This window comes from Lupinus angustifolius, chromosome LG07 (genome assembly GCF_001865875.1).
Source record: "Lupinus angustifolius cultivar Tanjil chromosome LG07, LupAngTanjil_v1.0, whole genome shotgun sequence".
Taxonomy (NCBI): Eukaryota; Viridiplantae; Streptophyta; class Magnoliopsida; order Fabales; family Fabaceae; genus Lupinus; species Lupinus angustifolius.
In genome coordinates this window covers 2,516,882-2,533,414 of record NC_032015.1, presented here as the reverse complement: position 1 = coordinate 2,533,414, position 16,533 = coordinate 2,516,882, and the positions used below count along the sequence as shown (strand labels likewise).

The 16,533-nt window shown below is 34.1% G+C and overlaps 4 protein-coding genes across 4 annotated transcripts; 1 reads left to right on the top strand and 3 right to left on the bottom strand.

Moving 5' to 3' along the window:
* On the top strand, positions 1,592–5,281 carry LOC109351725 (uncharacterized protein At2g27730, mitochondrial-like). The gene is made up of 4 exons (XM_019593300.1): positions 1,592–1,708; positions 2,727–2,854; positions 3,244–3,282; positions 4,803–5,281. The coding sequence occupies exons 2-4, from the start codon at positions 2,747–2,749 to the stop codon at positions 5,016–5,018; spliced, it is 363 nt and encodes a 120-aa protein (XP_019448845.1). The 5' UTR covers positions 1,592–1,708; positions 2,727–2,746; the 3' UTR covers positions 5,019–5,281.
* LOC109352657 (protein FANTASTIC FOUR 3-like) lies at positions 5,879–7,150 on the bottom strand. The gene is made up of 2 exons (XM_019594810.1): positions 6,016–7,150; positions 5,879–5,969 (listed from the first exon to the last, which is right to left on the bottom strand). The coding sequence occupies exon 1, from the start codon at positions 6,851–6,853 to the stop codon at positions 6,041–6,043; it is 813 nt and encodes a 270-aa protein (XP_019450355.1). The 5' UTR covers positions 6,854–7,150; the 3' UTR covers positions 5,879–5,969; positions 6,016–6,040.
* Positions 9,274–11,196, bottom strand: LOC109352204 (rho GTPase-activating protein 1-like). The gene is made up of 4 exons (XM_019594077.1): positions 11,050–11,196; positions 10,707–10,826; positions 10,334–10,564; positions 9,274–10,016 (listed from the first exon to the last, which is right to left on the bottom strand). Exons 1-4 carry the CDS (start codon positions 11,137–11,139, stop codon positions 9,483–9,485), a joined length of 975 nt encoding a protein of 324 aa, XP_019449622.1. The 5' UTR covers positions 11,140–11,196; the 3' UTR covers positions 9,274–9,482.
* On the bottom strand, positions 12,623–16,180 carry LOC109351724 (rho GTPase-activating protein 5-like). Its single transcript, XM_019593299.1, has 5 exons — positions 15,467–16,180; positions 14,399–14,519; positions 14,056–14,175; positions 13,683–13,913; positions 12,623–13,365 (listed from the first exon to the last, which is right to left on the bottom strand). The coding sequence occupies exons 1-5, from the start codon at positions 15,853–15,855 to the stop codon at positions 12,832–12,834; spliced, it is 1,395 nt and encodes a 464-aa protein (XP_019448844.1). The 5' UTR covers positions 15,856–16,180; the 3' UTR covers positions 12,623–12,831.

Genomic DNA, 16,533 nt, shown 5'->3' with positions numbered 1-16,533 from the left:
TGTTTGGAATTTTAGTGACTAAATTATCTCACTAAAAACTTAATTATTTGATGACTTTATATCATTCATGGACCAATTTTAATATTATATTTATAATACAGCTGTTAATTATAAATATCAAATACACATACCATATTTAACGTCAAGACTATATGTTTGGAAATGAATATCACTTAACACATTTTTAGTGTCTTATTCATGTAACAACCAAAAAAAACTACACTTAATTAAAAAAATAATTAAACTCAAAAATATTTTATTTATATTACTAGATAAAAATATAATTGATTTGGAATATAGAGACATAATTTTTTAGGATATATAATATTTTTCTACATGATCATGATTAAAGGCAAAAAGTCGAGTGTTACAACTAGGAATGGCAACGGGGTGAGTTTGCATATACTCAAACTCAACCCCAAAATTCAAAACCCGAACTCGAATTCAACGTGGTTGAAAATAAAGATACAATCCCTGAACACGTCGGGTTTCGAGTAACCCGAATTCAAAAAACCCGAAAATTATAAATGTATTAAGTAAAGTATAATATCATTTTCGTTTCATTTTTCTCTAGCATTTCTATTTTCTCTAGTATTATTTCATTTCTTTTATGTTTGAGTATCCAATAGTATATACAGTAAGATTATAAATTAAAAACAATGGACACATGATAGAAATTTTAATTTTAAATTGAATTACATTACTTCAGGGCGGATTCGAGTTAGGATCTATGCTCTACCAAACCCGAATCCAAAAATTAAACCGAGGAAAACTTGAACCCAAACTCAATCAAATTGGATTTCCTCCGTTAAATTCGGATTCGGTTCGAGTAAATACCCACAAGTTCAGTTTTTATTGTCATTTCTAGTTACAATTTTAAAAAAATTAGGGAAGAATTTCAATTTTTTCATACAGTTAAAAAATCAAAAACCAAAAATACATTTCGAAGAGTAAATATTTAACAATGAAATAGGGCACTTTTATATCAACCTGAACTTTCACAAATAGTTGGATACAAGCGTTAGATCGGATTGGCTGGTGGAATCCTTAATGATAAAACAATAAAATCAACTTAAGGCATACTTTTATGATACAAGGAAGATATCTTATTTTTATGGTATAGCATTATATCCTTCCATTTCCAAGAACTTGAATTCATACATATTGATAAAGATTCCTTAAAATTTAATCTGTTTACTACTTGACCAATCCTTTTGGATACTCATACAATATTTAAGCATATCTACTGCCTCAAAATACAATTCTTGTAATATAAAATCTAGGTTGGATTACACATATTATATATAATCAATAATCGATGTTCGATTCATAAGAATACTGGTGATGAAATAATAAATAAGTTAACAAAATCAATTAAATTATAAAACTTTTTTTAGAAGTCATCAAATCTCCATCAACTATGGATAAACAATTATATAAAAGTGATAAAAAAAGATTGGAAATATAAGTTGGTTATTTAAATATTTATTTTTTAACCCCTCAATATAATAAAACCTTGCTTTTATTACCCTTCTTTAATAAAATAAAAAAACTAGGCATTTTCGCTAGAAAAATAGGCCCAAACATTTATTGAAAAGAAAAGTGGAATCAATTCTAAACGGTGCCGTATTAAAACCCTCTCCCCCTGAAGAAGAAGAACAAGACACGCAGCTGCTTTTGCTTCGCACAAACTCAACCGATTCATCTGGTGATTCTTTTTCTTCTTATCTCTTTCTATATTTTTTCTCCATCGCTGAAAATAAATTATTTAAATTTAGTTCACGATATTTCATTTCCCTTTGTAATCGGATTTTGGTTTAATTTCACATCTCCATCTAATAATTTTATGAAGAAATGCAATGCATAACCTAGTTTCAGTATTCACATTATTCATTCATTCAATCGGTAACTCTTTCATTCTGTTAGGTTGCGCATTTCTTAGGGTTTCGTTACAATCATATAATTCACCACTTTTCATAGGGGTGATTTTCCACCCTTCAATTTACTGCAAATTTTATATTGTTATTGGTGCTAATTCATTTCTGATGCATATGCCAAACAAAAAATTGAAGAAAAAAGTTATACTATATTATAGTTGAAAATCAAGAGTGTGTGGCTAATGGAATCCAGTTTCTTGAAAAGCTTGATGAGATCTAAACAATGCCTTTTGGCATTCTTGTTATTATGCACATAATCTGAGACCTGAGATTTTGCCCTCTTCAACTCCTTTATGGTTGTCTGCTTACCCACTACAGTGAGTGTTGGGTGTTAGGTTTGCGAGTTTGTTTTTGGAGGGTAAAGGAGGTTTCAGAGTCATCTCAAGTGTACCCGAGCCTTTCTCTTCATTTCCTTCCAAAACATGGTCGGTTTGTGAGTTGAATTTTGGAGGGAAATGAATGGAAACGAGCTTCAGAATCTGTCAAGTGTATTTCATGGTTCCAAAACTTTTCCCATCCCTTAATAAACCAACTCGCAAACGGACTCTTAGGCTTAGTTTGTAAGTTGGATTTTGGAGGGAAAGGGAAGGCTTGAGAGTTGGGAGTTATCTCACAAGTGTATTTCATGGCTCACAAGCCTTCCCTTCCTTCCCCTCCAAAATACAACTCCCAAACTAACCTTGGTCAAATGTTGGCAACGTACGAGATAGGGCTCTGGTATCTCAGATGCTGTTATTCTTGTGTCATACATGTAAATAACCTTAACATTCATCTTCTTTTCATTTACAGATTAACAAAGATTATCTGCAATGGCAACACGTGTGGCAGCAAGATTTGCATCTAGAAGGCTATTTAGCAGTGGAACTGGCAAAGTACTTGGCGAGGAGGAAAAGGCTGCAGAAAATGCCTATTTCAAGGTAACATCAAAAGCTGCTCTTGTTTGACTTTATCCTGCTATGGGTTGAAGTAAATTGCTTGATAAATGCAGTATTCAGAAGTGGATCCTTGGCATTTTCCTCGCCCTTTATCATGCTTCCATATGATGCACTACTATTGTGCCAATCATAGTTTTGGGGCTTTCTTTGTATTTAAGGCCAGCGAGTATCATTATATAACATTCATTTTATTTGTATAAAAGAGGTTGAAAAGTTTCATTTGAACTGAGCTAACAAAGATTTGGTATGAAGGAATTTTAATGCAAACATAATATTTTAAATGCTTTCATCATTTAAGTCTCTGTTTCAGTAAAGGTTTATGCATGTTGATAGCACCTTTATTGTGTGCTTACTTATTTTTCATATTGCAGAAAGCTGAGCAAGAGAAGTTGGAGAAGCTTGCTCGCAAGGTATGTCCACAAATCTGACCCTCTTATTATTTTTAATCTTTCATAACATGTATGATGAACTTTTTGATAGTTCTTGGCCTATGAACTGGTTTTTTATTTATATTGTCTCAACAACTCATTTTTCTTAATGTTTTTTATTGACGATTTTGACCAGTTTAATGTCAGTTGCAAATAGATGGGTAGGATGCATTATAGGTCTGGTTTGCAGAAAAGTTCTAGGAATGGCCTTTTTTCCATTTATAATCCATAAAAGAAATTCAAAAATGCTAAAGACAAATGTCTTATTTTCCTAACCTATTGATTATGTTATTTTTTAGATAAAAAATTATTCTGTCATGGTTGTTATCCACTGTACAAGGCTTTCACCTAGTGGGATATGGGAGGGTAGATGTATGTAGATGATCAATAAATTATTTCAACCTATGAGGAAACCTGTTACTGAGCCTGTAACATCTCTTGTAAAATATTACTTCAACACACCTCCACTTTGTTTGAAATTTAAATTGTGCCTGTAATAGATTCAGTTTAAATTTTAACGTCACGGGCATGAAGTGTCTAAACCAACAACAGATGTCCTCAGCTAGCCATTACACGAATAAAATAAAAATTGTGCTACAAATGTAGTCGATTCAGAATGAATGAATTCCTTGTATAGTCTGATGATATAACAAGTAGACCTACCATTCATCTTCTCATCTCTACTTGGTGGAACAGTTCCCTAACAAATAGAGTGAATGTGAATGTTGGTTGAATAACGTGCAACATTTTGATTTTGGAATGAAATCCATAATTAATCTACTGCCTCCATCGCCAAGAGTGCATGCTTACAACAGTCCTAGCCCATAGTTATGGAACTTGATTGCTGTGTTTGTGCCGAAGTATGTTTTTGTGGTGTATGGAGATTCCATAAATTATAGAGTTGCTGCATTTAGTGGGGGTAGGGGTTGGGGTCTCTTGTCAATTAGCTCCGATTTGTCCCTGGGTGACGCTTGGTGACATGAAGTGATTAATGCAGAATGAGATCTGATTATGGGTGACAGGAGAAAGGAATGATATCCTTTTCAGCAATTGGTGCTTGGTAAAATGGAAGCTTGAAACAATGGGCTAATTGACAAATAATTTTCTTGTCACAAATTAACAAAAGAAAGGAAAAACTGAGTTATTCCCCCGAAGTATTATCATTCTACTTGCTAATTCACATAGCTATTATGCTTTGACTATTGAATCTAGAAGTTCCGTTTCTCTTTATTTCTTTTTTTCAACTAACCTTTGGGGTTACTTTGAATGGTTCAAAATAAAAAAATGTTGTTTCCATTTTATTCTTGCTCAGTGCTCACTTAATCTGCTTAGCTGAAGGACATATACTGTTGATTTTCATGATACTCTGCCAGCTCCTGTTCATACTGAATGTGACAGACTTGTCAGTTTTCTGTATTGAAGAGTCACTTGTTGTGTATGTGACTATGTTTCTGTAACTTGTTACACTTCGAACTTATGGGTAAATATTAATTATAATTTAGGGCCCTCAACCAGAAGCAACGGCAGCTGCAGGCTCAGGGGGTTCAGTAGCTGGTGCCAAACCAAGTGGTTCAGCATATACAAACACATCAGCTCCCAAAGTTTCAACTGACAAGAACCGGAATTATGGAGTTTTAGCTGGTACTATTACAATTCTCGGTGCTTTGGGGTGGTACCTTAAAGGCACTGCAAAGAAGCCAGAAGAAGTGCAGGATTAGAGATTTGATGGTGCATGTTCTCATTTTGGTTTTGGTTACAGCAGTTGCATAGAAATAAATAATAACACACCAAACTCTGTTTCTATCCCATTACATTAATTACTTTTTATGTTTTATGTGACCTATATTGGATACTTAGCATGAGAAACATGAAATTTTGTTTTCACTAGTTGTTCAAATCTCACGTGATTGGTCATTTGCATGGCCCCTTCATTGCCATGGTGAGATGGTGATGAAGAGAATTTCGAGATATTTGATTTACTTGATAACGGTAGCATCATATGGATAGCATTATTGGATAAAAGTTAAATATTGTTGTGCTGTGCCTTAGAAGCTCGAACTAAAGGGTGGTGAATCTGAAAATGGTTAATTAATTCCGATTCTCTGCATACTTTACAGCCCTCAAACAGCGTATTCCTTCATAAACTTGTAAGATCGTGGGAGCCAGACACTACCTTATAAGCTTCTACATGCTAATACATTTTACATTATGGGAGACTATTTGAAGAGAGAATAAGGTGAGAAACACAAAACATATTTGTGAGAGTTTCTCATGGAAGACTACCGAATACCGAGTACTGAACTTGTTTTGTTGCGGTTTGCACGCACTCATACAAATGTGGCCGGTGTTCTTGTCTTTACTAATTTATGCATTCCATAACTTTGTCTGTACGATACTTGTTTTTGTGATTCTTTTCTTTAATAGAAACCTCTACCATTTGAATCGAAACTGTTGTTTTGAGGTTAATATAAGCAAACAAACTGAACCTGAGATGAATAGACTGGACAAGGATCTCCAAGAACAACCAAAATTCGATTTTTCATATGATATGTTTCCATTGGTTTTAGGCATAGTTTGGGACAATAGATCTTGTCCAATTTTCTGTTTAGTTCAAGTGAATATACAAGTATAGAGGCGAGGGTAAGAAGTGATATCGGTATATTAATATACTTTTTTATTGCTTTTATAAATCCTTGCGAAGAACAAGCCACAAACTCTCTACCTTTTTACATCAAATAGCTTAGATATCAATCTCTTTTTCTTCATTGAATTCTTTTACACAGTTTTCATTTTCTTTTCCCTTAATTTCTTCTCCATCCTCACCTACACTTTCATGTTCTACATCATCATCATATTCTTCTTCCTCTTGAAACTCTTCATCAGGCTCAACAAAGTGCAGCATCAACCTTCCATCTTCTCTATGGGCATGCAGAAGTTCCTGTGAAGGTATCCTTATTCCTCTAAGGATAAACCTTCCATTGTTCCTATAAGACCTGAAACTAACCCATGGCTTTCCACTCCTTCCTATGCATGAAATAGGAGGAGGGTACTCACCATTCACCTTCGACCTTGTCCTGCATTCTCCATAAGAATGCTTATTGTTATTGACATCACCACCCTCTTTCTCTTTCTGAGTTTGCCACCATTCATTTATCCCACCCTTCAAGTCTTCAACACCATCAGAACTTTCAGAACCAAGACCCTCAGTGCAAAGATGCAAACTTTCAGAGTTCAATGATGTAAAGCTATCACTACTTTTTCTGTGACTAACAATATTGGTGTGGTTTGTTATTGGAGTGCTTGGAACATAGGCTGAAAATGGGGTTTGGTTGGTGTCAGAAATCTTTGTCAATAATGGACAAGAACATGAAGAGGGTGGTGATGTTTCAGGGCTCTCCTTGAAATGAAGTTCACCAAATATCTCAGTGAAGGAGGAGGAATGGTCAATGGGTTTTAATGGTTTGATTTTGTTCCATGAGAGGGATTCAAGAAGTGTTGGATTTTCAGGCAATGGATTTTCAAATATGTGTTGAAGGCTTCTACAGGTTGACATGGTTTTTCTATAGCAGTATTCTGTCTAAAGAAAGAAAGAGAAAAAAGAAAGGGTATTCAAGTTTCAACTTTTGGTAGTTAGGCACAAGAGAGAAATTGGAAGAAGATGCAAGAAAATAGCATGGTAAGAAAAAATCAAGAGGAAGATGATATTATGTAGTTGGCTATGATATTTGGTATCTTTATATCCTATGATGTGGGAGTATATATGAATGGGTGGTTACACTCTTAGTTAGCATTGTTAGGATTTGGTGGCCATAAATGTATATAAAGTTTAGTAATTAGTATGGTGAGACTTATGATTTATTTCATACAGTATATAGACCATATGAGTTGGATCCTCACAATCTTTTTTGAAGATTTCAAAGTGGACTAGGTCCCCTCTTTGATGAACAATAAAATTAAAAAAATCTAGGTCCCCTCCTCACTCAATATTTCTCTTTTGAAAAGGCATCCAACCTAAAATTACCTTTATTCTATAGTCATGGTAATGACTTCACGGATTGATACTTTCTAAAACAGAGATCCATTTTTTGGTATAATACACAAATTGCTCCTACATCCACTTTTGGTATAATGTAACAAAAAGCTTGTTGTCTTCTAAATGATATATTCAAATCTTTAAAAACAATGTTTATACTTACATAAAAATAAGATTGCGAATATTCATCTTCAATTTTATGTAATTAACTATTTGGGTTAATATCGACTCCCTAATGGATAAATGCTTCAATGTTGTGATTTTTTGGGTTAATGGATATTTCAACCTGAGATTTGAGAAACTAAATCTAATCTAAAAAAAGATTCATAAGTGGTCGTAATGGAGTTGAAGGCACATACTTTGAGTGGGTATCAATTTATGTTTAATTTCTCTGAACCAACTAGGGTCAACCCAAATTCCAAATTAATCTTGTAAGGTATTTGCAATGAAACAATTCTGTTTATTTTTTCAAATGATTCATATCTTCAAGTATACACATCACAAATTTCAATTCAATAGCATCCACAACTATCTAAACATGAGAAGACATGAAAAAAATGCTTAACCTTGTAGGGTTATAGCTAAAATACATAAAAATGTGCATAATCATGAGCTTTGCTTATATATGCAAACAAAGATGGGACTAAAAGGGACCACAACTTTTATAGTAATGTGAAGGGAAAATTTTTAAGCATTCAATAGTGTCATAGTGCCGTCCATAGTATTCTGATGTGAACAGCAAAGACTAGTACAAATACAGCCACAAACCTCACAAGTGGCATTCTTATGTGCTTTGTCTTGTGACACTTGATGATTAAGCACTTCCTAAAATACCATGTTTGCATTGTGAAAAGGTTAATTGTACCAACAAATCTTAAATCTTGTCCTTAAGATATATATATATATATATATATTGATAAATCTATTATGCAGCATGCACCCATGTTGCTTTGTGCAATATAGGATAAGGCTACAGAATAGAATAGACCCTGACCATACCACTACCACTTGTAATTTAACATTGCTGGAAAGAGCATGAGGAATATTCACTTTCTTCCTTTATGTTTGCCCTGCTCCAAAATGGTTCTTTCTTTTATACATTTTTTTTTTCTTTCAACTTTCTTAGAGCTTGGGTTTTTTTTAGATACATTTATATGTATGATCAAATCTACTTAATTATCTGTTGACTCAATAGTGGTAATTTATTGTAAGTCCTGACTCTTGCTAAAAAGATGACAACATAATTTTTTAGGGGAAATTTTCACATTATAAGATTACATGGTAGAAGAGTTAGACACAGACATTAACAACTGGTCTCAAATTTTAAGAGGGCTCAACCATTTAAGTCCCTTTTTACCTATATCTCATGATTTTTTTTTGGGTAAGTTCATGTGTGTATACTCAAATTGCCTTAAGGATTTAGTTCAACAAACCTTATGATTCATCACTCTTCTCATGTCTGATGTGTGAAGACTTTATCGCAAACAGGTCTAACAAACCTTATCATGTAAAAATTTCACATGAGAATATCTATTTCCCTACAAAACTATATCTAAATAGATATACCAGATTTTCAGGAAATTTGTCACCAATGTTCTCAAATTTGTGAACATTTTGTGGAAGTGACAAACATACATTTTTAGATTTTCTTTTTAGATTTCTCTAAGTTGATATTAAGGTCCTTCTACTACCACATACACCCTCAAAATCTCCAACTACCTAAAACTTGTATTAATTAGCATATAATATCATCATGATAGCAGTTAATGGAAGATTTTGACAAACCTATTGTAGCAGCCATCCATTGGAAGGAGACCAAATTGTTAGAGTAAGGACCTAGAAGTGATTAATTTGAACAATGTAACAGTGGCAGAAGAATGATCATTCTGGAATAACTTTTTTTGACAAGGATCATTCTGGAATAACTATGAGAACACACATGGTAAATGAGATTTCATTACAAAGTTAGTGTAATCACTGTGTCATTCTTGAAACCAGACAAGTTAAACAAACTGAGGAAATAAAAGAAAAAACTGAACCACTTCATAAACTTGTCCTTGCAAGTTGCAACACTTCAGAAGCAAAAAACTTACAATTACAGTGCCACAATGTCAGAACCAATTTCCAATCCAGAAAGAAGGTGCTTCTTTTACCGCCAGGCTTCTATCCGCTCTGATCTTGAATCTATGAGGCTCAGATTGCTAATACCCTTTTCAACAGCCATTGTTCCATGTGTTACAGGTTGCTGCCCTTTGGTTTTCTGTAATCCCTTTATAGTACTTGAACTACCTGGTTGGCCAGTCTTACTCTTCTCAACCTTTCCTTTCAGCGGAAACTCGCAATGCAAATCTTCATTCCAAAGTAGATCCTCATAGGAGCTCACCAAACTGCCGCACTCTCCTTCAGTTGAATTTATGTTTTGGAGGGATTCAGGGGAACATTCTGATACAGCTTTCTCAGAAACAAAAGTTTCCCCGCCCTCTTCATTTTCGGTGGCTGCATCTTGCTGGAAGGAGTAAAAAAGGTCACTATGGTCTTCATTGTCATCAAAAGGCTCTGAACAAAATCCAGGAGATGGTTCTACCACAAAATCTTTTCTTTGTCGCAGTGTTCTTAATATAAGTGTCTTCAAAAAGTTCATCACTTGAACTGCATACATCAATGCTGTCATAGGGTCTGCCATCTGCAATCCGAAACACCAAAATTATATGACCGAAACCAACCATCAGTTAGATCATATATGTGATTTGTCAAGGCGTAAAATGAATCACTAAAGCCTTTACAGCTTTATCCGTATACTAATATACATGATCTATTCAAAACAAATAAATAGTGCAGAAAATACTACTTTAGTGAACAAGACTTCAATTGGACGTCCAACATTTCCAAAGGCAATTTAATAAAGTGTAGAAGGTAGAAATATAATAGGACTAATATAGTATGCATTGTATACTTTTGTTCTTGCAAGTCCCTGCGAATTAAATTTTTTGTAGAACTAACCCGAGTCATGTTTGGTGCAAAAACCATGGCGATGTTGCGTGCATTCATCTTATTCAGATGTTCGTGTTGGACTACATCAGCCATCAAATTGATAGCCCAGTCCAAGAGGGAAGCTTCAGTGTGAGGCAGTTGCCTCGCTAGTTCAGCACAATTCTCTTCAGTCTGGCATTGCATTACATGCTCTGGCGATAAAGAATCCAGAACACCGGTAGGGAGTTCCCTAAACCAAGCCTTGAAAAAGTACAAGAGTATCAACTCAAATGAACATATATAGTGTAAAATGAGTATGAGTATTTAGTTACAAGAATAAACAGTAGTCACAAATAGCATCACTATTTTGTAGCATGGAACATGTATCCTTCCGTTGTTATACCTTAATAAGTCCAGCCAAAGAATGTACATCAATGTTATCTGGGACCAGTCCCCTATTTAATTGTTCCCTAATATATTCATCATGAGTATTGTCTGCATTAATTCTGAAAATCCCCTCTGCCTGCATGTAAAAAATCAACTGTTTAACCAAGTAGGAACCTACAAGTAGTCATTTGTAAAATGAAGTGATAGCCTAGTCTCTATGGAGTAGTGTATTATAAAGCAACACTGTCTTTTTTATTTTGTTTTTTGGCTCGTCTCAAATTGTGTCAAGTAGTTAAAGTCAATTGCAAGAGAAATTGAGAGAATAAGAAGAAAAGCTGAGAAATATCTAGGTGATCAACCTGTAACCCTCCTTGGGCATACAAGCGCCTTTGCATAAGTAACAGAATTGTTGGCACACTGTTCCCTCTTGTGTCGTATGATAATTGCATGGATTCGGTTGAAACTCCAAAAACAGTAGCACTACATACATGTGAAAATCAAAACAAAAAATAATACACCAAAAATCACACATCAGGTTACGAAAAGGATTTCAGACGAAATAAACAAAAAATGACCATCATGATAAATAGCACTAACATATGTTATCATGATAAATTCAACTAACTACAAATATTGTACAGCTTTGAAAATTACAAGAATTTTATATACATATACAGTGATAAAAATATATATAGTCATATAGAAAATTGCAAGTAATGTAACTCAGCAAAAGTGATCAAAACCCTTTTGACATGGCTATAATTGTAATGTTATCCAGAGCACTTGATAAATAATACCAAATCAATGACCAGTAAGTTAATAGTTCTTTCCAAAAGAAAGAACAATGTACTGGTTTAAACTTTCAGGTCAAACAAGTTCCAAGTGGATATATATATATATATATATTGATAAATCTATTATGCAGCATGCACCCATGTTGCTTTGTGCAATATAGGATAAGGCTACAGAATAGAATAGACCCTGACCATACCACTACCACTTGTAATTTAACATTGCTGGAAAGAGCATGAGGAATATTCACTTTCTTCCTTTATGTTTGCCCTGCTCCAAAATGGTTCTTTCTTTTATACATTTTTTTTTTCTTTCAACTTTCTTAGAGCTTGGGTTTTTTTTAGATACATTTATATGTATGATCAAATCTACTTAATTATCTGTTGACTCAATAGTGGTAATTTATTGTAAGTCCTGACTCTTGCTAAAAAGATGACAACATAATTTTTTAGGGGAAATTTTCACATTATAAGATTACATGGTAGAAGAGTTAGACACAGACATTAACAACTGGTCTCAAATTTTAAGAGGGCTCAACCATTTAAGTCCCTTTTTACCTATATCTCATGATTTTTTTTTGGGTAAGTTCATGTGTGTATACTCAAATTGCCTTAAGGATTTAGTTCAACAAACCTTATGATTCATCACTCTTCTCATGTCTGATGTGTGAAGACTTTATCGCAAACAGGTCTAACAAACCTTATCATGTAAAAATTTCACATGAGAATATCTATTTCCCTACAAAACTATATCTAAATAGATATACCAGATTTTCAGGAAATTTGTCACCAATGTTCTCAAATTTGTGAACATTTTGTGGAAGTGACAAACATACATTTTTAGATTTTCTTTTTAGATTTCTCTAAGTTGATATTAAGGTCCTTCTACTACCACATACACCCTCAAAATCTCCAACTACCTAAAACTTGTATTAATTAGCATATAATATCATCATGATAGCAGTTAATGGAAGATTTTGACAAACCTATTGTAGCAGCCATCCATTGGAAGGAGACCAAATTGTTAGAGTAAGGACCTAGAAGTGATTAATTTGAACAATGTAACAGTGGCAGAAGAATGATCATTCTGGAATAACTTTTTTTGACAAGGATCATTCTGGAATAACTATGAGAACACACATGGTAAATGAGATTTCATTACAAAGTTAGTGTAATCACTGTGTCATTCTTGAAACCAGACAAGTTAAACAAACTGAGGAAATAAAAGAAAAAACTGAACCACTTCATAAACTTGTCCTTGCAAGTTGCAACACTTCAGAAGCAAAAAACTTACAATTACAGTGCCACAATGTCAGAACCAATTTCCAATCCAGAAAGAAGGTGCTTCTTTTACCGCCAGGCTTCTATCCGCTCTGATCTTGAATCTATGAGGCTCAGATTGCTAATACCCTTTTCAACAGCCATTGTTCCATGTGTTACAGGTTGCTGCCCTTTGGTTTTCTGTAATCCCTTTATAGTACTTGAACTACCTGGTTGGCCAGTCTTACTCTTCTCAACCTTTCCTTTCAGCGGAAACTCGCAATGCAAATCTTCATTCCAAAGTAGATCCTCATAGGAGCTCACCAAACTGCCGCACTCTCCTTCAGTTGAATTTATGTTTTGGAGGGATTCAGGGGAACATTCTGATACAGCTTTCTCAGAAACAAAAGTTTCCCCGCCCTCTTCATTTTCGGTGGCTGCATCTTGCTGGAAGGAGTAAAAAAGGTCACTATGGTCTTCATTGTCATCAAAAGGCTCTGAACAAAATCCAGGAGATGGTTCTACCACAAAATCTTTTCTTTGTCGCAGTGTTCTTAATATAAGTGTCTTCAAAAAGTTCATCACTTGAACTGCATACATCAATGCTGTCATAGGGTCTGCCATCTGCAATCCGAAACACCAAAATTATATGACCGAAACCAACCATCAGTTAGATCATATATGTGATTTGTCAAGGCGTAAAATGAATCACTAAAGCCTTTACAGCTTTATCCGTATACTAATATACATGATCTATTCAAAACAAATAAATAGTGCAGAAAATACTACTTTAGTGAACAAGACTTCAATTGGACGTCCAACATTTCCAAAGGCAATTTAATAAAGTGTAGAAGGTAGAAATATAATAGGACTAATATAGTATGCATTGTATACTTTTGTTCTTGCAAGTCCCTGCGAATTAAATTTTTTGTAGAACTAACCCGAGTCATGTTTGGTGCAAAAACCATGGCGATGTTGCGTGCATTCATCTTATTCAGATGTTCGTGTTGGACTACATCAGCCATCAAATTGATAGCCCAGTCCAAGAGGGAAGCTTCAGTGTGAGGCAGTTGCCTCGCTAGTTCAGCACAATTCTCTTCAGTCTGGCATTGCATTACATGCTCTGGCGATAAAGAATCCAGAACACCGGTAGGGAGTTCCCTAAACCAAGCCTTGAAAAAGTACAAGAGTATCAACTCAAATGAACATATATAGTGTAAAATGAGTATGAGTATTTAGTTACAAGAATAAACAGTAGTCACAAATAGCATCACTATTTTGTAGCATGGAACATGTATCCTTCCGTTGTTATACCTTAATAAGTCCAGCCAAAGAATGTACATCAATGTTATCTGGGACCAGTCCCCTATTTAATTGTTCCCTAATATATTCATCATGAGTATTGTCTGCATTAATTCTGAAAATCCCCTCTGCCTGCATGTAAAAAATCAACTGTTTAACCAAGTAGGAACCTACAAGTAGTCATTTGTAAAATGAAGTGATAGCCTAGTCTCTATGGAGTAGTGTATTATAAAGCAACACTGTCTTTTTTATTTTGTTTTTTGGCTCGTCTCAAATTGTGTCAAGTAGTTAAAGTCAATTGCAAGAGAAATTGAGAGAATAAGAAGAAAAGCTGAGAAATATCTAGGTGATCAACCTGTAACCCTCCTTGGGCATACAAGCGCCTTTGCATAAGTAACAGAATTGTTGGCACACTGTTCCCTCTTGTGTCGTATGATAATTGCATGGATTCGGTTGAAACTCCAAAAACAGTAGCACTACATACATGTGAAAATCAAAACAAAAAATAATACACCAAAAATCACACATCAGGTTACGAAAAGGATTTCAGACGAAATAAACAAAAAATGACCATCATGATAAATAGCACTAACATATGTTATCATGATAAATTCAACTAACTACAAATATTGTACAGCTTTGAAAATTACAAGAATTTTATATACATATACAGTGATAAAAATATATATAGTCATATAGAAAATTGCAAGTAATGTAACTCAGCAAAAGTGATCAAAACCCTTTTGACATGGCTATAATTGTAATGTTATCCAGAGCACTTGATAAATAATACCAAATCAATGACCAGTAAGTTAATAGTTCTTTCCAAAAGAAAGAACAATGTACTGGTTTAAACTTTCAGGTCAAACAAGTTCCAAGTGGCATTAACACACAAACCCACTTACCTACACATGATAAATACATACAGCTAACATCATTAATCATGATAAATACAACTGACTCAAAATATTGTACATGGTTGACAAAGTTTGAAATTTTCAATAATTTATATACATAAACAGTGACAAATATATTCATATGGAAACTTGCATGTAATAACTCAGCAAAAGTGATCAAAATCCTTTTAACATGTCCATAATTGTAATGTTAATATGCTATTATTATTCTGAAGCACATGATAACTAAATAATTTTTCCAAAAGAACAATTTAAAGACTTAAACAGGTTATGGAAAATCCACATGCTATATCTAAATTCTAAAGAAACTTAATGTTACAGTACTAATGACAAATGATATATTTTAAGAGAGTAAAAATGTATGAATTGACTGTATATGAGTTTTATATACTGTCATTGCGTCATTCACCGTTCATATTTAATCATCATGCTGAAAATGAAATTGGAATTAAAATGAGAAAAAAAATGAACAATGTGATGAGGTGGCAACAGAAGAATGCAAGTACCTGGCACTAGGAGGCCTTCTAGGGACTTCAGGTTCAAATTCAACAGGCAAACCCAAGAAACCATTGAATCTATCAAAGGTAACATGCGCAACATGGCGCACGTTAGTGGGCCATCCAATCTCCATAGCACAGAGCTCACTCCTATCAACACTGTTACAAGCAATCAATGATTTCCTGAAAAGGGTCACAAGAATGGCCAAAAGGGACACCTCTTCTTCTTCCCCTGAACCCTTCTCATTGTTGTCTGTTACTTCCACTCTGTCACAGTCAGTGACCGTAGAAAAACCTTCCACCACTACAGAAGGAGGTGGAGGAGGTGGAGGAGAGAGAATGCCATCGGAGGAGGAAGAAGAAAAATGGGATGCTGGGGAATGAAGCACTTCGGTCATGGCTTGGCTTCTAATGGAAAAAAAGAAGAGAAAAAAAGGGATTTTTTTTCTTGGGGTATAAAAAAAACGATAAAGAAATGATTTTTTGTGAACAATTGGTTGTTTTTTACAGTGAGGAGAGAGAAGGAGGAGCCGGATCCAAGAAAAGGGTCCCAAGAATGAGGAACGTGAGAATCATCATGTGCATTATTTTATGTGTAGTTGTGTATTTTAGCGCGTTGAACAAATAACTGCGTGGCTTTTTGTTGAAGGAAGGAGTAGAAAGAAGAGAGAGAGAAATGAGTATGGAGAAGATGAAATATTGTGGTGAAAGAAATTAATTGAAGAGGGTGAAGTTTAACAATGGTAATTTATTAGTTATTACTCCTACTACAATGTAGTAGGTACCAGTAATTAAAGGGAAATTTTAACAATTTGGTAGAATCTTTAATTTATAAAGAGGAGAAGAAAAAATGTATGTAACTGCTGGGTATGAATTGTCAACTATATCATTCTTATTTAATCATTATCCATTTTTTACTTTTCAAAAAATTATTAATTTAAATGAATATTAGATAATATAATAATTATATAAATTTTTAGTATGAACTATACATAGATATTAAAGTAATTTATAAATTAATTACCTCTCATCCAAGTCCCCAAATTCCCAAAAATTACTCTCCAACTTCCACTTCA

Coding starts and splice junctions, on each gene's coding strand:
- LOC109351725 (XM_019593300.1), top strand. CDS start 2,747: ATGGCAACACGTGTGGCAGCAAGATTTGCATCTAGAAGGCTATTTAGC. Junction 2,855..3,243: donor CAGAAAATGCCTATTTCAAG/GTAACATCAAAA, acceptor TTCATATTGCAG/AAAGCTGAGCAAGAGAAGTT. Junction 3,283..4,802: donor TGGAGAAGCTTGCTCGCAAG/GTATGTCCACAA, acceptor ATTATAATTTAG/GGCCCTCAACCAGAAGCAAC.
- LOC109352657 (XM_019594810.1), bottom strand. CDS start 6,853: ATGTCAACCTGTAGAAGCCTTCAACACATATTTGAAAATCCATTGCCT.
- LOC109352204 (XM_019594077.1), bottom strand. CDS start 11,139: ATGCAATTATCATACGACACAAGAGGGAACAGTGTGCCAACAATTCTG. Junction 10,827..11,049: donor ATGCCCAAGGAGGGTTACAG/GTTGATCACCTA, acceptor TTTTACATGCAG/GCAGAGGGGATTTTCAGAAT. Junction 10,565..10,706: donor CTTTGGCTGGACTTATTAAG/GTATAACAACGG, acceptor TACTTTTTCAAG/GCTTGGTTTAGGGAACTCCC.
- LOC109351724 (XM_019593299.1), bottom strand. CDS start 15,855: ATGACCGAAGTGCTTCATTCCCCAGCATCCCATTTTTCTTCTTCCTCC. Junction 14,176..14,398: donor ATGCCCAAGGAGGGTTACAG/GTTGATCACCTA, acceptor TTTTACATGCAG/GCAGAGGGGATTTTCAGAAT. Junction 13,366..13,682: donor TTGCACCAAACATGACTCGG/GTTAGTTCTACA, acceptor TTCGGATTGCAG/ATGGCAGACCCTATGACAGC.